The 24661-nt window shown below is 46.4% G+C and overlaps 1 protein-coding gene across 2 annotated transcripts in view; it reads right to left on the bottom strand.

The window, feature by feature from the left end:
• The window catches only part of AFTPH (aftiphilin), a 62239-nt gene that overhangs the window by 24301 nt on the left and 13277 nt on the right, over window positions 1–24661 (bottom strand). For both annotated transcript variants that reach the window (XM_069768711.1, XM_069768710.1), the window contains exons 2-5: window positions 13447–15173; window positions 9944–10086; window positions 7407–7542; window positions 5309–5365 (exon numbers count right to left, since the gene is read on the bottom strand). In XM_069768711.1, coding sequence (XP_069624812.1) covers window positions 5309–5365; window positions 7407–7542; window positions 9944–10086; window positions 13447–15138 — 2028 coding nt within the window. In that variant the 5' untranslated portion in view covers window positions 15139–15173. The remainder of the gene's footprint in view (window positions 1–5308; window positions 5366–7406; window positions 7543–9943; window positions 10087–13446; window positions 15174–24661) is intronic.

Raw genomic sequence — 24661 nt, 5'->3', positions numbered from 1 at the left:
CATGCTTATCGTTCTCATCGGGGCCTCCAACTGACTGCAGATTGTCGTCGTAACCAACTTGAGTGGGCAAATGCGATGGCGTCTGGCAGGTTGGAGAGGCGTTCTCTTCATGGATGAATCCAATTTTCAAGGTACAGAGCAGATATCACACTGCGTGTATGGCGTTGTGTGGGCAAGCGGTTTGCTGATGTCAACGTTGTGAATGGAGGGTCCCATGGTGGCAGTGGGGTTATGGTATGGGCAGGCGCATGTTATGGACAACGAATACAGGTGCATTTTATTGATGCCATTTTGAATGCACAGATACCGTGACAATATCCTGAAACCCACTGTTGTGCCATTCATCCACGACCATCGCCCCGCGGTGCAGCACCACCACCAAAGCTGCCGCCTCACCACCACCAGAGCTGCCGCCTCACCACCACCAGAGCTGCCGCCTCACCACCACCAGAGCTGCCGCACCCCCGACCTTCTATCTCTTCCACATTATCATGTAGAATGTAAGTCCGCCAGGACAGGGTCCTCTCCTCTCTGTACCGGTCTGTCATTGTAATTTGCTTACTGTAAGTGATATCTATAACTCTTTATGTAACCCCTTCTCATGTACAGCACCATGGAATTAATGGTGCTATATAAATAAATAATAATAATATTCGAGGAGAAAAAGGTCTTTTATGTATATAGAAAAAGTCTTAAATCTTTGCATTCAGCTCATGGAAAATGGGAGCAAAAAGCAAAGTGTTGAGTTTATATTCTGGCTCAGTGTACATATACACATATCCATTTTATTTGTAGTCCTTATATAGAAACATTTGGATTAGTGCAATATATCTCAAGGTGTTGTCTGGCGAAAACAAGTATTCAGCTACCCGTACCCGAACCTAATAGTTTTATCACTTTTATCAAGATGATAAAAATCGTCCACCAGATCGGATGTCAGACCACCGCTCCATTCATCAGTTTCTTATGAACCAAGGTATATACAGTCCAAATTTCAGTACAGTAAGCCATGTTTTAGAAGTTAAAGCAATGTTTCCGGGTAAAAAAAAAAAAAAAGAGTGAATCCCCCGGTATATACTTTGTAACTGTACAGAAAAGCCTATGAGCGCCAGTGCGAGCGTATACAATAAAGGCTCGAACATCGGCACCTGCTAATATGTTCCCTTTAGCAGGCGCCCCTTCTTCAAGGCCGCTCTCTGACCGTTCTAGAGAGGATATAGTCAACTCCAACCCGGCCATTATCTATATTTCTGCACAGGACAAAAACATTTTTATGTGCTCACAGTTATAAACTGGGCCCATCTGCTCACCCAATGACATTATGATACGGATACAATCTTTTTGATTTCTGTAGTGATTGTACAGGAGCGGATTCCAACGATTAAACAAGAACGTTACACTACGCCACCTGCAATGAGCAGACACCACACAGGGCCGTGCACACATCAGCACCCTGATTTATTTTTTTTTTTATGAATCACTAGATCTGAGAAGTGTATTAAAAAAAAAATAATATATATATATATATATATATATATATATATATATATATATATATATATATATATATATATATATACATACATATAGATATAGAGAGAGAAAGAAAATATATATATATATATATATAATTTTTATATATCACTTCCGTCTTTCTGTCCTTCTGTCTGTCACGATATTCATTGGTCGTGGCCTCTGTCATGGAATCCAAGTCGCTGATTGGTCTCGCCAGCTGCCTGTCATGGCTGCCGCGACCAATCAGCGACGGCCACAGTCCGGCGGAAAAATGACCGCTCCCTCCTCCCCGCAGTCAGTGCCCGCTCCGTACTCCCCTCCAGTCAGCGCTCACACAGGGTTAATGGCAGCGTTGACCGCGGTGTAACTCACTCTGTTATCGCTGCTATTAACCCTGTGTGACCAACTTTTTACTATTCATGCTGCCTATGCAGCATGAATAGTAAAAAGATCTAATGTTAAAAATAAAAATTTTTTTAAAAAAAAATTGTTACATACTCACCTTCTCGCGAGACCGCTACGTCATCATTTCGCAAGACTGCAATGCACTCTTCAGACTGGAGCGCGCGAGGAGCATCGGTAACCGGCCACTTCGATCCGCCTTGGAAGGTGAGTGTGTAACTATTTTTTATTTTAACTCTTTTTTTTTTTTTTTTTAACAGGAATATGGTGCCCACATTGCTATATACTACGTGGGCTGTGCAATATAGTACGTGACTGGCCAATATAGTACGTGACTGGGCAATATACTGCATGGCTCTGTGCTGTACACTACGTGGGCTAGGCAATATACTACATGGACATGCATATTCTAGAATACCCAATACGTTAGAATCGGGCCACCATCTAGTACATACATCTACATAAACAACATACACTAACATACACACATATATATATATATATATATATATATATATATATATATATATATATATATATATATATATATATATATATATATATATATACAGTGGGGCAAAAAAGTATTTAGTCAGTCAGCAATAGTGCAAGTTCCACCACTTAAAAAGATGAGAGGCGTCTGTAATTTACATCATAGGTAGACCTCAACTATGGGAGGCAAACTGAGAAAAAAAAATCCAGAAAATCACAGTCTGATTTTTTAACAATTTATTTGCATATTATGGTGGAAAATAAGTATTTGGTCAGAAACAAAATTTCATATCAATACTTTGTAATATATCCTTTGTTGGCAATGACAGAGGTCAAACGTTTTCTGTAAGTCTTCACAAGGTTGCCACACACTGTTGTTGGTATGTTGGCCCATTCCTCCATGCAGATCTCCTCTAGAGCAGTGATGTTTTTGGCTTTTCGCTTGGCAACACGGACTTTCAACTCCCTCCAAAGGTTTTCTATAGGGTTGAGATCTGGAGACTGGCTAGGCCACTCCAGGACCTTGAAATGCTTCTTACGAAGCCACTCCTTCGTTGCCCTGGCGGTGTGCTTTGGATCATTGTCATGTTGAAAGACCCAGCCACGTTTCATCTTCAATGCCCTTGCTGATGGAAGGAGGTTTGCACTCAAAATCTCACGATACATGGCCCCATTCATTCTTTCATGTACCCGGATCAGTCGTCCTGGCCCCTTTGCAGAGAAACAGCCCCAAGGCATGATGTTTCCACCACCATGCTTTACAGTAGGTATGGTGTTTGATGGATGCAACTCAGTATTCTTTTTCCTCCAAACACGACAAGTTGTGTTTCTACCAAACAGTTCCAGTTTGGTTTCATCAGACCATAGGACATTCTCCCAAAACTCCTCTGGATCATCCAAATGCTCTCTAGCAAACTTCAGACGGGCCCGGACATGTACTGGCTTAAGCAGTGGGACACGTCTGGCACTGCAGGATCTGAGTCCATGGTGGCGTAGTGTGTTACTTATGGTAGACCTTGTTACATTGGTCCCAGATCTCTGCAGTTCATTCACTAGGTCCCCCCGCGTGGTTCTGGGATTTTTGCTCACCGTTCTTGTGATCATTCTGACCCCACGGGGTGGGATTTTGCGTGGAGCCCCAGATCGAGGGAGATTATCAGTGGTCTTGTAGGTCTTCCATTTTCTAATTATTGCTCCCACTGTTGATTTCTTCACTCCAAGCTGGTTGGCTATTGCAGATTCAGTCTTCCCAGCCTGGTGCAGGGCTACAATTTTGTTTCTGGTGTCCTTTGACAGCTCTTTGGTCTTTACCATAGTGGAGTTTGGAGTCAGACTGTTTGAGGGTGTGCACAGGTGTCTTTTTATACTGATAACAAGTTTAAACAGGTGCCATTACTACAGGTAATGAGTGGAGGAAAGAGGAGACTCTTAAAGAAGAAGTTACAGGTCTGTGAGAGCCAGAGATCTTGATTGTTTGTTTCTGACCAAATACTTATTTTCCACCATAATATGCAAATAAATTGTTAAAAAAACAGACAATGTGATTTTCTGGATTTTTTTTCTCAGTTTGTCTCCCATAGTTGAGGTCTACCTATGATGTAAATTACAGACGCCTCTCATCTTTTTAAGTGGTGGAACTTGCACTATTGCTGACTGACTAAATACTTTTTTGCCCCACTGTATGTGTATATATATATATAGATAGATAGATAGATAGATAGATAGATAGATAGATAGATAGATAGATATATATATAGATATAGATATATATAGATATATATAGATATATATAGATATCTATATATATAATTGTCTAAGGGTTTTTCCGTCTGTCTGTCTTTCTGTCTGTCCTGGAAATCCCGCCTCTCTGATTGGTCGAGGCCGCCAGGCCTCGACCAATCAGCGACGGGCACAGCGACGATGATGTCATAAAGGACGTAGACATCCCGCGTCTCTGATTGGTCGAGGCCACCAGGCCTCGACCAATCAGCAGCGGGCACAGCGACGATGATGTCATAATGGTTGCCATGGCGACGATGATGTCATAAAGGTTGCCTCGACCAATCAGCGACGGGCACAGTCTGCCGCGAATTCTGGAATCGTCATTGTCCATATACTACGGGGACATGCATATTCTAGAATACCCGATGCGTTAGAATCGGGCCACAATCTAACCATTACTGACTACCACATTTTTTTGTTCTTGATTTCTTTTAGCGTTTCTTAAAGCCAGAAAGTTGACATTTGAAATTACTTTAGTTTTGTGCCATGCACAGCGACGATGATGTCATAATGATTGCCATGGCGACGATGATGTAGTTATATATATAACTGCCTAAGGGTTTTTCTGTCTGTCTGTCCTGGAAATCCCACGTCTCTGATTGGTCGAGGCCGCCAGGCCTCGACCAATCAGAGACCAGCACAGCATCGACGTAGAAATCCCGCGTCTCTGATTGATCGAGGCCGCCAGGCCTCGACCAATCAGCAACGGGCACAGCGACGATGTCATAAAGGACGTAGACATCTCACGTTTCTGATTCAGCGACGGGCACAGTATTGACGTAGATGTCATAATGGTTGCCATGGCGACGATGATGTCATAAAGGTTGCCTCGACCAATCAGCGACGGACACAGTCTGCCGCGAATTCTGGAATCATCATTGTCCATATATTACAGGGACATGCATATTCTAGAATACCCGATGCGTTAGAATCGGGCCACAGTCTAGTATATATAGATAGATATATATATATATATAGATATATATATATATATATATATATCTCTATCTATCTATCTATCTATATATATAAAATATACATACACACACACACATACATACATAAACAACAGTCAGTACTACCAATCATAATAAGTTGGTAATTGTGCACGGCTTACCAGACCCGCTGCGTACATGGGGACGATGACAGGCTGCTTCTTATTGCCTGTGAAGAGCTGTCAATAGTAAAAACAAGAGGTTATCAATCAGGAAGAAAATACACAAAAAGTAAAAGAAAAAGTCTGCAATGATTTATGGGGTTGTCCAGGTCGGTGTGTGTAAAATGTAAATGATGAAACTTATACTTGAATTAGGAAAGCTGCCCCGATCTCGTGAGGTCAGCGCCGGTGCCAGCACCTCCATATCCGCACAGAAGGTATCAGCATGTGACCAGTGATGTGTATGATGGGGGCTGGCCGGGTGCAATATCTAAGCCCCCCTCGTAGCAGATTCATACATGGGAGGAGGGCTGGCTTAGCTATTGAAATGTCCCAGACAGCCCCCTTCATTCACGTCACTCGTGTGTCGGCACTAGATGACATTTCTTGTATCTAACGGAGTCAGAAGTGGATCTGCCGGACCCAGATATCTCATGATCGGGGCACATCTCTTCAAGGGAGTTAGGAAGTTTCCTCATTTGCCATTTACACACATTAAAATAATCTTTTTTCACTCCAAACTAGACAATGCCTTAAAAAAGAGGCCACTCTCTGTGTACTGGAAAGTTATAACATTTTCCAATACACTTTCAGCATTAATTCCTTAAAGGGGTCTTCCCATCACTAGGATCATACCCCAATATTATATCGTAGGTAAAATAATAATAATAGAAAATGCCTCCAATTAGAAATGTAATATAGTTCTTCTGATTCGCTATGTCTTTTACCCAATATGCAGGGCATTGCAGTAGCTTAGGTATCCATGGCTATGACCACGCATATAGTGACAGTCAGTTAGTTTTTTAGTGGTTGTAACTATGGATACCTAAGCTACTGCAATGCCCTGCACATGGGGTAATCAACATAGCGAAACAGAAGAACTATACTACATTTCTAATTGGAGGTATTTTGCTAATATTATTATTGTTACACCTACTACATATTGGGATAGGATCTTGGAGATGGGAATACCTCTTTAAGTGTTATTTAAAAAGAATCTATCCCCTCCAAAGCTAAAACTGAACCATCCAGACCTTCATAAAGGTGAATTAGACCCTATAAGACTGTAGATTTTAGTAGTTTAATATATATATAAATAAAATAGTTTGACGTGTAATTGAGGGGACTTGGGCGCAGCCTTGACATCATTGCACAGTTCCTGCCCCTCAATCACCATCATCCGCCTCTTTCCACAGAAGGGCCCTTAGGAGCACAGCCTGATCTAAATCCTCCTCGCACACACCGACACTGCAGGAACCAAGTGCACACACCGTGTCAGTACGTGTGGGTGCATTTTTATCACTCTCCTGTGTGTAGCATCCACTCGCTGATGTGTGATCCTGTGTGTAGCGAGCGGACACTACCTGACAGTGTGTGTGCACTTGGTTCCTGCAGTGTCAGTGTGCCCGTTGTTGATCACCATGAAGGGAGGATGGTAACCGATTTGCAGTGGATACAAATCTGCCCCATTCATGCCACGTACACCCAGCGCTGTACATCTACTGTAACGCAGCGTGCAGCAGTACATCCACCACACGACCAGGGCAGATCTGAATGACAGCAAGCAGAGATCTTGCAATTTATACAAAAAGTATGTAAGAAGTCGGGGTAACTTTTCTATACAAAAAATTTGTTTTAATTGGCTGACACTGGAGTGACCCTGTGGTGAAAGGAACGACGTCCCGCGGTTCTCGACACTGACATCCGCAGTCGCTCCATTTCTTATGGAAACTACTTCACAGTATATTAATAGACCCACTGTCCCATTACATATGCCTTTACTTTGATTTTATTAGAAAATGTAAGTGGTGGAGTCCCAGACTGTCAATTTATAGCCACACAAAAGATCAGCAGAGCGCACAGTTGGATGGACGCCCAGGCAATAGAAAAGGGGTTAAGAATTACCGACCCCGAGCTTTGTGTCTAAGCCCATGATGTCAGCCACGGAGCGGCTAGTTAGCAGGGTCACTCAGGCGGCTTGCTCCTTCCCTATAGAGTCTTTATTCGGCCCTGACGCTTGTAGAAACAGACAATAGTGCAGGCAGAACAACCAACATACTATGTTCCTTGTGTCGATTCCTAGGGAGCGCAGGAGCTTTTTGTTGCTGTGAGATCCTCCCCACTGGTACTTCAGTCCGTAGGCATTGTGAATGTCCTGCAGCTCGGCCCATAAGTCCAGCACTCCTGTGTGTAAGCTGTGAAAAACCAACACGTTAGATCTCCCACTGCTCGCCCAGGTCTGCTGTATACACAGCATGACAAGCGCACATCTGCTGCACCGCGCCTTCACAATTCGGGAACACGCAGCTTGGCCGCCCCCTGCTCATTAGTCAGATTAATAGGAGAACAAGAAGGCAGAGAACTATTAAATATCACAATAGGCAAAAGGTTATTCAATCCTCCATCCCTGATTACTACAGGAGTATTTGTGCATGTGTCTCCACCATCCGACCTGCTCAGATATTTCTATCGACAAACATGCACAAATGATTGACAGAAAATCCACAGCAGAGATCAGAGACTGAGCCTCAGAGGTCAGCCATGGACCAGCCCAATTCTATGGTACCAAATCCATGAGTGGCTACCCACTATGGTTTCTGCCCCAGGGTCTAACAATCGCTTCCGTGTCACGTGGATTTTAAATTTGCATGAGAATAAATCAGCGCCATCCTTACTGAAAGTAAGGCCACCCCCCCCCCCCCCCCCGGGAGGGAACGGGGCTCAGGTGTGAGGCCAGCCACCACCCGGGGAGGGAACGGGGCTCAGCTGCGAGGCCCGCACCCCTGGGAAGGGAACAGGGCTCGGCTACAAGGCCCGCCCCCCCGGGGAGGGAACAGGGCTCGGCTGCGGGGTCCGCCCCCCCCCGGGGAGGGAACAGGGCTCGGCTGCGAGGCTCGCCTTCCCCCCCGGGGAGTGAACAGGGCTCAGCTGCGAGGCCAGGTCCCCCCGGGAAGGGAACAGGGCTCAGCTGCGAGGCCAGGTCCCCCCGGGAAGGGAACAGGGCTCAGATGCGAGGCCTGCACCCCCGGGGAGAGAACAAGTCTCGGCTTCAAGGCTCACCCCCCCCCCCCTCCGGGAAGGGAACAGGGCTCGGCTGCGAGGCTCGCCCTCCCCAGGGAGGGAACATGGCTCTGCTGCAAGGCTCGTCCCCCCGGGGAGTGAACAGGGCTCAGCTGCGAGGCCCGCCCACCCCCCAGGAAGGGAACAGGGCTCGGCTGTGAGGCCCGCCCCCGGGGAGAGAATAGGGCTCGGCTGCGAGGCTCGCCCCCCCTGGGAAGGGAACAGGGCTCAGCTGCGAGGCCCGCTCCCCCCCGGGGAGTGAACAGGGCTCGGCTGCGAGGCCCGCACCCAGGGAGTTTGGAGCAGAAACAGATCTGGCATTTTCCATTTTCTTGAGCAGTGAAGGGGAATGGTTCCTACTCTAAATACAGCTTGTTAAGTCGGCTCTTAATGTGAGGAGAGCTCATTCCATCACCCATGACTGATTGTCCATCTGCCTTTATGTCCACCGGTTCTCAACCATCGGTGAGGAACCAGTATGGAGCAGAGGCTCATAGAACGGAGCCTCTATAGTTTGTGTTAGGTGCAATTAAAGGGTTTGTCTAATTTTGGAAATCAACTCTTCTTCGGCACCATTTGTTTAAACAGAAAAAAAAGCCAACCAGCTTTACTCGCCCTCCCGGGTCAAACGCTGAGTCTTCACCGCTGCTCCAAGTGTCTCATTTTGCCTGCAGTGCAGAAATCGTCAGACACCAGGAGCACTGGCAGAAACTCAATGCTGACCCGGGAGGGAGAATATAAAACAGGGAAGTGAGAGCCCAACCGCCCAAAAGTGGCCGGTGAGAAGCAACCGCCCAACAATGGCCGGTGAGAAGCAACCGCCCAACAATGGCCGGTGAGAAGCAACCGCCCAACAATGGCCGGTGAGAAGCAACCGCCCAACAATGGCCGGTGAGAAGCAACCGCCCAACAATGGCCGGTGAGAAGCAACCGCCCAATAGTGGCCAATGACTGGGTGCAGAGATACATGGCATAACAATGTCACACGAACCCCGGTGAAGACATCGCTGGAACAGTACGTGCAGGATAATAATAATCTTTATAATAATAATCTTTATTTTTAGATAGCGCCAACATATTCCGCACACATTACCATAACCGTCCCCTGATGGGGCTCACAATCTAAATTCCCTATCAGTATGTCTTTGGAATGTGGGAGGAAACTGGAGAACCCGGAGGAAACCCACGCAAACACGGAGAGAACATACAAACTCTTTGCAGATGTTGTCCTTGGTGGGATTAGAAGCCAGGACCCCAGCGCTGCACGGCTGCAGTGCTAACCACTGAGCCACCGTGCTGCCCTCAGGATAATAATGTGGAACAATAATGTTTTTTGTTTTTTTTACAAGGGGGAACCAAATTGCACATCATTTCATTGGTGGCACTGGGTCTAGAAATACGGTGGACTTGTCATAAAACAATGCCATATTACGGTAACAGATCTGCTATACGGGACTTCTGCGGCACATGTGTACAAAGTCGATGTCGCGCTCCTCGGTGTACTGACCGCAGCACAGCGCGGCCCCCTCATCATACCTGGTCGTAGACTTTGAGGTGTCCTCCTGCTGCTCTGTGCATAGCAGAAGATCTAGAGGTGAAACCTTCTCATCTATTTCAGCTACAGGAGGGGGAAGAAAGCAGGCGAGGAGAACACGCTCCAGGCGACTTAGTAATGGATTCTGCATAAAGAAACAGAGAAAGTCACAGTACGATTGTTGTGAATCGGGCGATGCTACATAAGATTTACTATCGCACAGCAAACAATCCACTTTGTAATCTTTCCTCAGTGTCCACCATGTGATGGGTGCTCTGCAATGTGTATGAATAATTCAGTGTGTGCCGCCCCCCACATGTTCAGACCACGATGAGGTCTATAGGAAAGGAGGCTGCGCTCTAATAGAATTATCATCTAAATACTGCGCTCTCGGGGGGAATATATGGGGCTAATCTGACATCAGACCTAGAAAACAGTGAGTAAGCAGCTCCTCCATCCATTATCATGCTAACCCAACCTCTCTCCATATCTTGAGGCAATAGTTGTCAAAAACCATATGTGTCTTGTGTATCATAACGAACTGCTGTATGGGTAAACGGTGTATCCATGCGATCGACGAAGACTGATGAGAACATCTTGTGCCCAATATCAATAACGACTGCAGCATCCACGGAGTTCAAAAGTTGAAGACTCATTGGTGCACCACAGCGTTATCCAAGTAGCTAAACTAACCTGTCCCTCCATCACTGCTAAATTATACACTGAGAAATGGTGCTGGCTTAGCTTTAAAAGTGAGCCAGCCCCCTTGTACTTATTGATCATTTTTACTGTCACATATCTATTATAAAATCTGAATTCAGATTATTGATAATAACCAGATGTTAGTAAAGGCCGACAGCCATCTCTCCCGACCAGAGATGCTGCTATCAGACTCTTCTGGCAGAGTCTAATCTCACCTAAAACTAAAGGATTGGCGGTCCGAAATCGGACATGCTGGCTCTTTATCTACCCATGATAATCTGTTGGGGGAAGAGTCATACAAATGAGGCTGTCAGCCGAGTTCGCCGATATCGGTGGGCGCAGCCAACGTCAGTAATGTGTATGGGGGTCTTAAGTTTAAGGATAATCACTGTGTAAACCCAGCTAGATTCCTTTTGAAGGAAAGAAGGCTAATTTATTGCAATATAACACAGATGAATAATTTTCTGCAGTTTTTAGGAGCGAATAACACAGTTGTAAATTTCTTATCAATTATAAATCATAAAAGAGAACTCAAATTAGATGAGAGTAGATCTGGAGTGATAGGGAGGTTTCCTTTAAAAAAAAAAAAAAAAAAAAAAGGGAACTCATCACATGATTCATGCTGTCCAAACCACGAGCTGCATAAATCAGAGCCTGTCTGCACGACTGTAGACCGGTATAAAGGGCTCCTAGTCTGGTGCTGCTCTGGTTTGCCCCACACCACCCCAGTTGATTGACAGGTCTGTCCCACGTATGTATATAGGGAGTGACCTGTCAATCACCGGCAGCGGCTCTTCAAACAAGCTATGCAGTGAAAAAAAAAAAATACCTGGTTCTAATTGTGCAGCCAGGGTCTGGTTCATGCTACCTGTGGCTTGGGCAACATGAATGGACTGACAGGGTCACTTTAAAGGGAATAAGTCACCATATTTTTGCTATTCTGACAGCAGAATGATGTGGGGGAGACACTCTGACTCCAGAGATTTATCACTTTAATGTGTGTTACAGTTCTAATTAAAAACAGTTTTCTCTGCTGCAGATATAGGAGTACTCAATGTTGAGCTGTGTATAACCCCGCCCACACCACTGATTGACAACTCACTTTGTACGCTATGCATAGGCAGAATCGTACTCTGTGTGGGGACGTGTGTGTGTGTGTGTGTGTGTGTGTGTGTGTAGGGAGCAATCCTACTGTGTGTGTGCGTAATCCTACTGAATGTGGGGGGTGACAATCCTATGAATGGGTTAGCTGTGGGGACATCATACTATGTGGGGGGGGAGGGCATTGATCACGGTACATTTATACTTCGTAAATATAATTATAGCTAGATAACAGCATTTATTAACGTTATAAAAAGCAGTAAATTACCGTATTTTTCGGACTACAAGACGCACTTTTTTCCCCAAAAATGTAAGGGGAAAATGGGGGTGCGTCTTGTAGTCGGAATATACTTACAAATCATGCGGCGGCGGTCCCAATGCAGCCTCCCTTCCCATGCTGGTGCGGCTGTGGCTGTGCTGCGGGCAGTGGCTGTGCTGCGGGGCTGTGGCAGCGGCTCTCTGGGCTCAGTGGGGGCTCCGACGGCATTTCGTTAAAGCCCGGAGGCCCCCCGCTCATCCGTGAATGGCAAGTTGCGGTGGCCTCCGAGAAGATGGGCGTCGGGAAAATGGCCGCCGGGTCAGCGCACGCTTAGATTCAGATGTCGTCAACGAGATCTCGTCTCCCGAGATCTCGGGGCGAGATCTCGGCAACAAGATCTGAATCTGAGCGTGCCTTGGCCCGGCGGCCATTTTCCTGGCGCCCATGTTCTCAGAGGCCACCGCAACTTGCCATTCAAGGATGAGCGGGGGGCCTCTGGGCTTTGACGAAATGCCGTCGGAGCCCCCACTGAGCCCAGAGAGCCGCTGCCACAGCCCCGCAACACAGCCCCTGCCTGCAGCACAGCTTATGCCCCGGAGCCCAGCCACTGCCCACAGCACAGCTTGTGCCCCGGAGCCCAGCCACTGCCCGCAGCACAGCTTGTGCCCCGGAGCCCAGCCACTGCCCGCAGCACAGCTTATGCCCCGGAGCCCAGCCACTGCCCGCAGCACAGCTTATGCCCCGGAGCCCAGCCACTGCCCGCAGCACAGCTTATGCCCCAGAGCCCAGCCACTGCCCGCAGCACAGCTTATGCCCCAGAGCCCAGCCACTGCCCGCAGCACAGCTTGTGCCCCGGAGCCCAGCCACTGCCCGCAGCACAGCCTGTGCCCCACAGCCTAGCCTGTGCCCCGGAGCCCAGCCATTGCCCCAGAGCCCAGCCATTGCCCCAGAGCCCAGCCATTGCCCCAGAGCCCAGCCATTGCCCCAGAGCCCAGCCATTGCCCCAGAGCCCAGCCACTGCCCAAGAACACAGAGCCTCCACCCCTGCCCAAGCACAGAGCACCAGCCTGGGATGGGATTTCCAGGAGGCCAACGCACCAGCCTGGACCACCGAAAGGCCCCTGTGACCACTTCTCCACCTGTGGCGATCCCTTCACTGGTAAGCTGAATTCGGACTGTAAGACGTACCCCCATTTGAAACATTTTTTTTCCTTATTTTTATTCTGAAAATTTGGGGTGCGTCTTATAGTCCGAAAAATACGGTATAGTGTTTTGACTCTCGGCTATAGGTAAAGACACATGTTACAATAAGCCATACTGCAACATGTAGCTGCTGCTCAACATACTTAAATCTGCTCTATATTAAGTGATAAATTATAATAAGTTATAAACAATCCAGGTCTCTCATGCGGCCCCCGTGCCCACCCCTGGTCTAACTATTACCTGAAAGGCAAGCGTTGAATCTTCATAAGTCAGCGAGGTTTCAGATTCAAGAACTGCAGGGAGGTCGATGCTTTGCGTGTTTACAACCTGGTTGTCAGTATTGGAGGGAACATCTGTCCTAAATGACTGCCAATCACCCGCCTTTGTAGAAGACTCCATCTTCTGTTCACCAAAGGCAGCCCAAGAAGAAGAACCTCCCACCTGATCATCGTCAAACGCACTCCATTCAGAAGGTTGCTGAATACCGTCCGCTGTACTAAAATCGGCAAAGTCATCAGAGTCTTGCTTAACGTTCGACTCCTCTTTATTTGCCAGAGATATAAAGCCACCAAAATCACTAAACTCGTCTGGTTCCTCAGAATTCCACTGTTGAGAAGGCTTGTCTTCAGATAACATCTTTTCTGAGGAGCTTGCCGGTTCTTCTTGAACAGCCACATTTGTATCCTCAAAACGACCAAATTCATCTTCATTTACCTCCACAGGCAGCTCTAAAGGTTCATGAATATGTTTTTTATCCAACGTGACATTGTCCGTCACTGGAGGAGCAGAATCAAAATCTCCAAAAGCATCAAACTCTTCACGAGAAACCTTCACGCTATGACCGCTTTCCATATCGGAGTCAAGTTCCGTCTTTCTAACATCTTTAGACGTTTCCAGCGACTCATCAAGAGAAAGCGAGCTCATTTTATTAATAGTCTGTTCTTTCTCTTTTCTACTTTGTGTAAGATTTGAAGTATTTTTGGTATCCAGTGAATGCATACTATCAGAAATATTAGACTCTAGTGCAGTTAACACCTTTTCATGGGGTGGATCACCATCAAGTGCAAATGGATCAGGTTTTTCAATCTCCTCTTGAGAAAAAGGATCTTCCGGGACTTCCATAGCAGCAGAGACACTGCCATGTTCAAATCTACTTGATTCACTGCTAACATTAATACTTTGAGCCTGTCCTTTATGTGAATATTTCAGTTCTTGCATCCGTGCCTCACCTAAGTCTACATGGCTCCTGCTTGAAAAAGTAGCAAAGTCAGCAAATTCATCTCCAGGACTTGGTGGTGAAAAGTCTATACTTAAATCTGTACTGTGGGAACTGATCGACTTAATTCCTTTTGTATGTCCCACAATGTCCAGATTTTGTAATCCCTGAGGGTTGTTGCTATCTACTACAGCAAAGCCATTCGTCAGATTTTCCAAGCTGTGTGTTTTATCACCATTACACGTACTAACTATTTGTTCCTGGCTTCTGCTTACTAAATCGTCATTATCAACACAAGTGTGATGGGTCTCTGAGTTTATATATTTTGCATTCTCCCCTGAGTTCCCTTTATTATCAAGTGCAGCAACATTAAATTGGGTGGCGTCGTGGTGGAGGTTCGTCTCAAACACAGAACAAGGTACCTTCTTAGAAATCCCAATCTCAGAGATGCTCTCACTGGTGTTGATGGAGGTAAGGCTGGAGAGGTTATTTACGTTATCCGAGTAATCGTGTATCGGTAAAAAGTGTTTGGATGGTATAAAGTCCTCTCTAGTCTTGGGATAACCGACCGAGTCGAAGTCGGTGAAGCCAATTCCAGAGTTGTTGACGTCAGAAAATCCTCCGAATTCTCCAAACCCGTCATCATCGTCATCATCTGCAACATTGTCGAGAGGAGGCGGGGATGAAGAATACATTCGTATGATTTCAGGTTCCATGGTGGAAATTCTGGGTCACAGCAGAAAAGTTACACCTATAATGAGATAAAAAGGGTTAGATAGTATTACTGAACATAGAACAAAAACATAAAAATAAAAAAAGTCCTATATAAATAATGATACAGTACGCACAAGATGTACAAAAATGCACAAACACTCCTGTTCTGATGGAGTGGATTCTTCAGTTGCAGAAATATATTCAACGATTCTGTAGTCTGTGAATTAAGGCTAAATATAAGCCGGGGACTAAAACAGTCATTTTCAGGGTTTTCTTTTTTTAAAGCAAAAAAAGAAAACAAACAAACAAAAAAAAATGCAGCAATCAGATGTTACTGGAGAAAAGTATTGAAAAGTGTTCATACACCTACATACACACAGCCTTTCTTTAAGAATTAAAAACAGCCACAATAAAAAATTAAAAAAAAAATTTCAAGTTTTTTTTTTTTTTTTTTAACATTTTACATCACTAAAAATACTGTATGCCATGAAGGTCTGGTAGCCAACGAAAAAAAAAAAAAAAAAAAAAAAACATTTTGGTAACAACATATGATGCATTTGACTGTGCAAAAACAAATTCATCATGGAAGCCATAGAACCTTCTTGGTGCTTTAATGGAAAACCCAGACATAAGATTTCAGTTTATTCACAAAAATACCTGTAAGTAGCAGGGTTTTGGCAATCTTGATGGTGACTGATCAGACATCTATCAGCTTTCCATTACATAAATTAAAGAGGTTGTCCAGACTTGGGATAGAAGTCTGCAGTCACTCAATGTTGATTTTCAAGGTAAGTACACCAATCTCATCAGGACTGAGGAATCTATTTATGTGAGGGGTATGGACGTAAGCCCTGATGGAGGTCACTGAACTGGTGCCCAAATGCAATGTGAAAGGGCCATTAGGGGGAAAAAAAAAAAAAAAAAAGAAAGAAGCTGGATCTGTGGATGATGTACAGCAGATGAACCCATAAACACTGCACAGACAAGAAGGCAGACAACCCAGGTTATTATGGGGATGGGGATGAATGGGATTCTGCTAATAACAAACAGAACAAATCATCTCCTCCACAAAGCAGTGTGTGTAGGTGGAGAAAATAATCTACAAGTGATTACTGGCGGCACAGTTCTATAGTCAGAGGGGGACTGTAACACTCAGACATATTCACCATACAATAGGTTATTTTTTCTTTGTCTTGGTAACATTACATATTTGTTTTTACACATCAGATTAAAAGCTTTTATTTTTTCTACAAACTGGAAAATTACAAATTTTAAAGGGCCCCCTTCCCAGTTCCCGACAAGCCACAGCCCTTTCCTCTAGGCTCAACCGCCTCTCATTGAGCAAGGGTTAAAACAAAATGTGGTGATAGGCATGAACCAGATTTAGTTTAGTAAATCTCCTCCAATGTCTGCAGACCTCGTCAATCTAATCTGTTTGGGGCAATGAGACTACGTCCACTCTGGACACACCAGGACTTTGCACCTCTTGAAAGGTCCTTTCAGATTTCTTTTTCCACCTCTTGCTGTGGACATCAATCTATCGTGTGTCCTGTTGCCTCAGACTGTGATAAAGGGCTTGTACCAAGTATAAATCGGGGCTAACCACTGGACTGCTGGGATGCCCGCTCTGAATGGAGTGGGATCGAGCATGCTCACCTTCGCTCCATTCATTCTCTGTGGGGACAGCCTTTCCCGAGAATGACAGAAAGGGCAGTCTTATAGAGAAAGAATAAAGCAGATGTGCATGCTCGACCACTGCCCCATTCAGATGGAGCACTGCAGAGCCCCGCTCTCAGGATTTATGGGAAGGGCCAGCAGTCAGTACTCCCTGTGGATGCGGGATAACTTTCATGAGTACACTTTAAAAAACATGCAAAACAGTGTGAACAATACTGGACAACCCCCTCTTTATGAGCTGCAGTTTGGTGAAGAAAATTAAAAAAAGAAAGTGCACATCTACCTATTGCAGCCTTGTGTACTCAGTCAGAGCAGCTGCAGCTGTCCTGACCAGCGCCCGCCGACCGTTCTGTCCTGACCAGCGCCCGCCGACCGTTCTGTCCTGACCAGCGCCCGCCGACCGTTCTGTCCTGACCAGCGCCCGCCGACCGTTCTGTCCTGACCAGCGCCAGCCGACCGTTCTGTCCTGACCAGCGCCCGCCGACCGTTCTGTCCTGACCAGCGCCCGCCGACCGCTCTGTCCTGACCAGCGCCCGCCCACCGTTCTGTCCTGACCAGCGCCCGCCAACCGTTCTGTCCTGACCAGCGCCCGCCAACCGTTCTGTCCTGACCAGCGCCCGCCAACCGTTCTGTCCTGACCAGCGACCGCCAACCGTTCTGTCCTGACCAGCGACCGCCAACCGTTCTGTCCTGACCAGCGCCCGCCAAGCGTTCTGTCCTGACCAACGCACCCGCCAACCGTTCTGTCCTGACCAGCGCCCGCCAACCGTTCTGTCCTGACCAGCGCCCGCCAACCGTTCTGTCCTGACCAGCGCCCGCCAACCGTTCTGTCCTGACCAGCGCCCGCCAACCGTTCTGTCCTGACCAGCGCCCGCCAACCGTTCTGTCCTGACCAGCGCCCGCCAACCGTTCTGTCCTGACCAGCGCCCGCCAACCGTTCTGTCCTGACCAGCGCCCGCCAACCGTTCTGTCCTGACCAGCGCCCGCCAACCGTTCTGTCCTGACCAGCGCCCGCCAACCGTTCTGTCCTGACCAGCGCCCGCCAACCGTTCTGTCCTGACCAGCGCCCGCCAACCGTTCTGTCCTGACCAGCGCCCGCCAACCGTTCTGTCCTGACCAGCGCCCGCCAACCGTTCTGTCCTGACCAGCGCTCGCCAACCGTTCTGTCCTGACCAGCGCCCGCCAACCGTTCTGTCCTGACCAGCGCCCGCCAACCGTTCTGTCCTGACCAGCGCCCGCCGACCGCTCTGTCCTGATCAGCGCCCGCCGACCGTTCAGTCCTGATCAGCGCCCGACAACCGCTGTCCTGATCAGCGCCCGCCGACCGTTCAGTCCTGGAAGTTAGAGAGTAATGCCGCCACGTCAGATGCCTACATCCATCCTGCAAGTGCTAAGACGCTGGCACTTTGCTGTGCAGGGGATTGGTTGTTTTTTGGTCCAGACTTTAGCCTCCACCAGGCATTCACAGCAACAAATAAAGCTCCAGCAGAACAAAAAGGCACGTACTCTCCAGCTCTGCAGACAAAGCAAGTGTTCCCGGCCTGCCACTGTGCTGAAGACATTACAAAGAGGCAGCGCTGACAAAACCGGCCAGACGGACTGTGCGGGGCCCATCACAGGGTACTCACCGGACAAACGAGGGACTGGAAGAACGATTAAGTTACCTGATGAATGGTCCCGAGACTGAAGAACTGTATTATTACACACCAAGCACAGAGGAAAGATCTGTACCGTGAGCGCAAAGGGCAGGCGGCAAACTTTACAGAAACTTCTGATACCTCAAGTGTTCCTCTATAGACACCATGTGTAATGTCAGAATTAGAGCTCAGGTGTCAGATTAGAGGGGCAGTGCAGCAGGTAAAGAAAAAAAGAATCCTTAGATTGCACAGAATTTAGAGACTTGATACGTTGATCAATGTCATGCTGCTCAGATTTCCCAACTGTACTTTGCTCATTTTCCTTGTCTCGGCACACTAGAAATGGGCAAAAATGCCTACTATATCAGGGACCACACAAGTCAGTGATTGGCACAGTGGACATTTCTAGTCAATTCCAGCATTTCAAAAAACATCCAGGAAGCAGAGACCAATGGGGACAGGAACAGGAGTTACGAGGGATCAAATTTGTATTTATTTTTTAGGTCCTTTTAGAAAAAGATGTATTGGCTGAACAACATGACTTATCAAACACTGCTCACTTCCACATCGGGAGGTGACCTTGACGTCACATCTACACGTACCTGATCATAAGTATTGTGCACATATGTCGTCAGGTATTTGTATACGTACCATCATCAGCATTCACCTCTCGAGGTTTCTGGACAAACTAGGAGTTTATATGTTCTCCCCGTGTTTGTGTGGATTTCCTCCCACACTCCAAAGACATACTGATAGGGAATCTAGATTGTGAGCCCCATTGGGGACAGCAATGATAAGAGTGCTGTGGGATATGATGATGCTATATAAGCAAAGTATAATAAATAATTATGTTGGAGCTTTACCTTAGACACAAATGACTAGTATACCCACCAGAAAATTCTGTGTGAAGTCACTGTGGAGTCACTTTTCAAATGGTCAGAGCTCCATTTTTTTTTGTTAGCAGGGTGGCCCATGTACAGGAAAGAAAAATAAGGTTTCACTAGATACTTTTCATTTGAGTATACACAAGGTCATAACTTAAAGGGAACCTGTCACCCCCAAAATTGAAGCTGAGCTAAGCCCACCAGCATCAGGGGCTTATCTACAGCATTCTGGAATGCTGTAGATAAGCCCCCGATGTATCCTGAAAGATGAGAAAAAGAGGTTAGATTATACTCACCTGGGCGGGCGGTAAGATCCAATGGGCGTCGCGGTCCGGTCAGGGGCCTCCCATCTTCTTACGATGACGTCCTCTTCTTGTCTTCACTCTGCGGCTCCGGCGCAGGCGTATTCTCTCTGCCCTGTTGAGGGCAGAGCAAAGTACTACAGTGCACAGGCGCCGGGCACCTCTGACCTTTCCCAGGGCAGACAAAGTACGCCTGCGCCGGAGCCGCAGCGTGAAGACCAGAAGAGGACGTCATCGTAAGAAGATGGGAGGCCCCGGACCGCAACACCCATCGGACCGGATCGCAGCGGGACCGCCCCTGGGTGAGTATAATCTAACCTCTTTTTCTCATCTTTCAGGATACATCGAAGGGCTTATCTACAGCATTCCAGAATGCTGTAGATAAGCCCCTGATGCTGGTGGGCTTACCTCACCTTCGATTTTGGGGGTGACAGGTTCCCTTTAATACCATCTGTGATGATGGCAAGCAGTGAAAGTTTTATATCCCATCACAGAAGGATACATGGCTGCCGGTGTCAGATCTGCCCGTCATCACATCCACTTGGTCTCACTGTTGATATTTTATTATACACTTTGAAAAAAGATCCTAAAAAGGGATGTGAAGATTTCACTTAGTCTGCCATTGCCTTCCTTCAGAAAGGTGGTGGTTCAGAAAAGCATGCTGCGCTATACTGTACGGTCATGGACCAAAGTATTGAGACCGACACACATTTTGGTTTTCACAGTTTTCTACTTGAGCCTTTTTAGATCTTTTAGTATGAAGTTTCTTTTGTTATTGAAAAATAATTATCAGCATTTCATAAGTTTTAAAACTTTTACTGGCAAATACATCAAGTTTACGCAAAGACTCAAAATTTACAAAGTTGACCTTAAGACTTCTGTAATTCCCTTTGGCATCTAGATATCTGCATGTGTGCCAAATCCTAACTGATGACTACCCGTTCCTAAAAAAAAAATCACAAGTTCTGCATTTTTAATTTGTCTACTTGTTTTTTAAGGATTGACCACAGGTTCTCAATGGGCTTGAGATCTGTTGCGTTTCCTGGCCATGGACCCAAAATTTCAATGTTTTATTTACTAAGCCATTTAGTCATCACTTTTGCCTCATGACATGGTCTCCATCCTGCCTGAAAAAGCGAGTGGGCAAACAAAAACAACAGAAATGTTGATTAACTCCAAGCACTAGTTCGATTTGGCCAATATCCAGCTGCGAATTGCTTGAAAAATAAGGGTCAACACAAAATATCGAGTCTTTGAATAAACTTGATGTATCTGTACAATTAAAAAAAACAAACAAAAGTATGGAATGTTTCTAATTGTACTTCACTAACCATAGAAAAAACTGACTAATAGATCCGAGAACACTGGAGCAGCAAACTACGAAAAGCAAAATTTGTGTTAGTCTCAAAAACTTCTCGCCACAACAGCCACACATCTTCCCCTGATCGTAATGCTTCCCTCAAAAAGGCATCACTGTAAACCTGGTAAAGAAAAGTGGCAAATCTACGTCAGAGGTATATGGGTGTGATATCTACATCTGTGTCACACACCATAACCTATGGAGCGATGGGAAAAGTTTCCTCTTTCTCAGCTTGGTGCAGAAAAAGTTTGCTCAAAACATGCAAGTAACAAGGGAAATGCTACAGAAAAAGTAGAGTGGGCAGACAGAAAGCTTTATGGGGCTGTATCACAGTCACTGTACAGAAGATGCCGCATTATATGACTACTGTTCAAATAAAATTGCCCTCCATGCAATAAATGGATGGCCCGATGCCACGAAATCGGGAGGCAGTGCTTGTATACAGCTCTTTGCTGTGGCTGTGAGTGGCTTCCTTAGCGGTAAGCCCCAATCTTTGACAATCCCTATCTATAGGCTTGATTAGAGAGCATATGGACGTTCATCCGATAAAGATCCGCTCCTACACACAGAAGAGCAATGATAACATTGGGTCCTCAAGAGCAAGAGATGCTTTTTCTTGTGGCTCCATGATCTGAAGAAAATAATGGATCACGTCTAGGATGTCCATAGTGGGACAGCTCCTTCAAAAAGGCATCGTGTCTCTCAATCATGAGTATGTTATGCCGGCTACATTATTCACCCCTCCTAGAAATATACACATCCACCAATTCTGTGTGATTTCTGGGGAAGACACAAGAACATACTCCCTGTCGATGCTGTAGTTGGCCAGTTTTGACCCGAGGGCGTGATGCACCAACCACTGAGTCACAATACTATCTGTAATCTGATTACACCTCTTTACACCCAAAGCCAGACTGAAACCCGAAAGGTATACCTGGGAAATAGGGAATCAAACATCCCCTCATTTCACCAGTTTTCTTTGTTTCAGTCAAGGAGAAAATAGCTAGACAGGTGTTTTTTTAAAGTGGTTGTTCACCTCTTTTCACCATTTTGCCTCGTTCACCCTCTAAACTAATGTAGATTTATTTTTTAAAATACACTTATTTTTCCCCATGGCTTCCTGTGACGTTCTGTCCACTGATTTCACGTTCCGGCCTCCAGCTTTGGCTGGAAAGCCAGACTGGCATCACATGAGGTGTGGTCTCTACCAGGACTGTTTAGGTCCATAAATGCGCACTCCGTTGGGACAGCCTCTCGAGAGCCATAGCTGTAACGTTCCACCCAACAAGGTAGGCTGGAAGAAGAAGCAATCAGATGTGATGTCACAGAAAGTCAGGGAAAAGCAGACTGCGGGGGTCATGATTGCTACCCAGACATAGAGAATGGGGCAAGATAAGTAGATAAATATATTTAGAAAAAATGTCAATTTCAAGCATTAACTCATATGGCAGGAAAGTAAAATGGTGAAATGTAGTGGCCTCAAAGCCTTTTAAGATTAAATAAACTTTTATACCCATATTTCAGCTTGTTTCGGTAGCTTTATTGATGGGGGTCTGGGTCTCGAGAGCCTTATTGATCACTCGGCAAAGGGCATAACTTACTGATCGTGGAGGGTACTAGGAATCAGACCCCAGTGATTAGTAATTGACCCCTTAGGCTAGGTTCCCATTGCGTTAATGGGATCGCGCTAACGGACAGCGTTGCACGGCGAAATTAACGCCGTGCAACGTGTCCGTTAGCACGCCCATTGGCAGCAATGGGAACGCGCATCGCTAGCGATGTGCCAGTGTTTTGTGACGCGCCTCGGATGCTGCTTACAGCGTCCGAGGCGCGCCCGAGGTCCGTTCTCCGCTCTCGCAGATCGGGGATCTGCGCTAGCGGGGACGTTAAACGCGACCCGAAAAAGACATTGCGTTAGCGCAATCCGCTAATGCTAAACGGATTGCCCTAACGCAATCTGAACCTAGCCTTAGCCTATGGATTGGAGATTATGTTTCATTGTAGGAATACCCTTTCAATAGGTATAAATAATGGAGGCGCAGGGAGTTTTCCACAACTCGTCCTCACAATCCCCATACACTGCAGGAAAGAAATCCCTACGTCCAATGCACAAGTGATAAAAAATAAAGTGGAAGCGTTGCCTCATTTTTACAGCTTTTTATCCTCAGTTGAAATGACAGTGAAACAAACCACAGAGGACGCGATCAGCTCGGTTACATAACTCTCCCGCTTGTGCTGTACTCGATGGATTTTACATTATTTGTAGGACAAGAAAGCAGTGCGGCTTCAGAGCGGCGGCTCAGCCATATTCCCCATAGATTAACACCACGAGTTCAGGGTAAGGGCTGCAGCAAGTCAGACACAGCTGCTCAATATGCAGAGTATGTAGCCTCCTCGTCGGCCCCAATCCCTCTCTCCTTAAAGTACACGGTGCAAATATTCAGCCGGGTGATATTTTTATTATAAAAAGCAAAAGACCAATATAAAAACATTATTAATACCAGTGATGAACATGTTCGGGTAAGGTGTTATCTGAGCATGCTCGGGTGCTAACTGAGTGTCTTGGGCGTGCTCAAATAATATCTTCGAGTCCCTACACTTGCGTGCACCCAAGTCATTAAGAGTCGTAGAGCAGTACTCCTCCTCCACCAGAAACGTTACTCCACTCAGGGACTGGCGCATATTTCTGGCGGAATTTAACGTGATGTCAATTTTATAAGGCAAATCTCGCTACACCGAAAGCTCTGCCAATCTGGCGAAGCTGGCCAGGACTGCTGTAAATCCACCAAAACTCGCAACATTTATTCAGCAAACGTCGAGTTGCACAAACATTTGGGGACATTTCTAGGTGTTTTATGCCAGAACACTTTGGTGAATTGGGGCCATAGCTTTTTTTTTTTCCATTCTTCTGTCAACATAGCCATAAGGAGGGTTTGGATTTTGGTGGGGTGAATTGTAGCTTTGAATAACACCATTCGATTTCCCATATAACGTAGTGAAAAAGGAGCTAGGGTGAAATACTGAAGATTGATACGAATACAGCTACCGTATATACTCGAGTATAAGCCGAGAATTTCAGCCCATTTTTTTAGGCTGAAATTGCCCCCCGGCTTATACTCGAGTCATACCCAGGGGTCGGCAGGGGAGCGGAGCTGTGTAATAATACTCCCCTGCTCCTGGCGCAGTCCCTGCACGTCTTTTCCCCGAAGCCGGCAGCTTCTTCATGTAGTGAGCGGTCACATGGTATTACAGTAATGAATACGGACCCGGCTCCACTTCCATAGGGGTGGTGCTGCATATTCACTACTGTATTCATATTCATTACTGTAATGAGCAGTACCATGTGACCGCTCAATACAGGAGGAAGCTGCCGGCACCGGAGAACCAGGGACTGCACTGCGCCAGGAGAAGGTGAGTATAACGCAGTGCACGATATTCACCTGTTCCCTGTTCCACCGACGGATGCCGCTGTGTTTTCCCCGTCCTCTGCAGTGACGCTCAGGTCAGAGGGCGTGATGACTCGATTAGTGCTCGCCGCCCTCTGCCTGAACGTCAGTGCAGAGGACAGGGAAGACACAGCGGCGCCCATCGGTGGAACGTGGAGCAGGTGAATATAGCAAGTGCCGGGGGCCTGAGAGGTGAGTATGTGATTATTATTATTTTTT

The sequence above is a fragment of the Ranitomeya imitator genome, chromosome 5, assembly GCF_032444005.1.
Source record: "Ranitomeya imitator isolate aRanImi1 chromosome 5, aRanImi1.pri, whole genome shotgun sequence".
Lineage (NCBI taxonomy): Eukaryota > Metazoa > Chordata > Amphibia > Anura > Dendrobatidae > Ranitomeya > Ranitomeya imitator.
The sequence above is the reverse complement of the archived record's forward strand: the minus strand, read 5'-3'. Positions and strand labels throughout refer to the sequence as shown.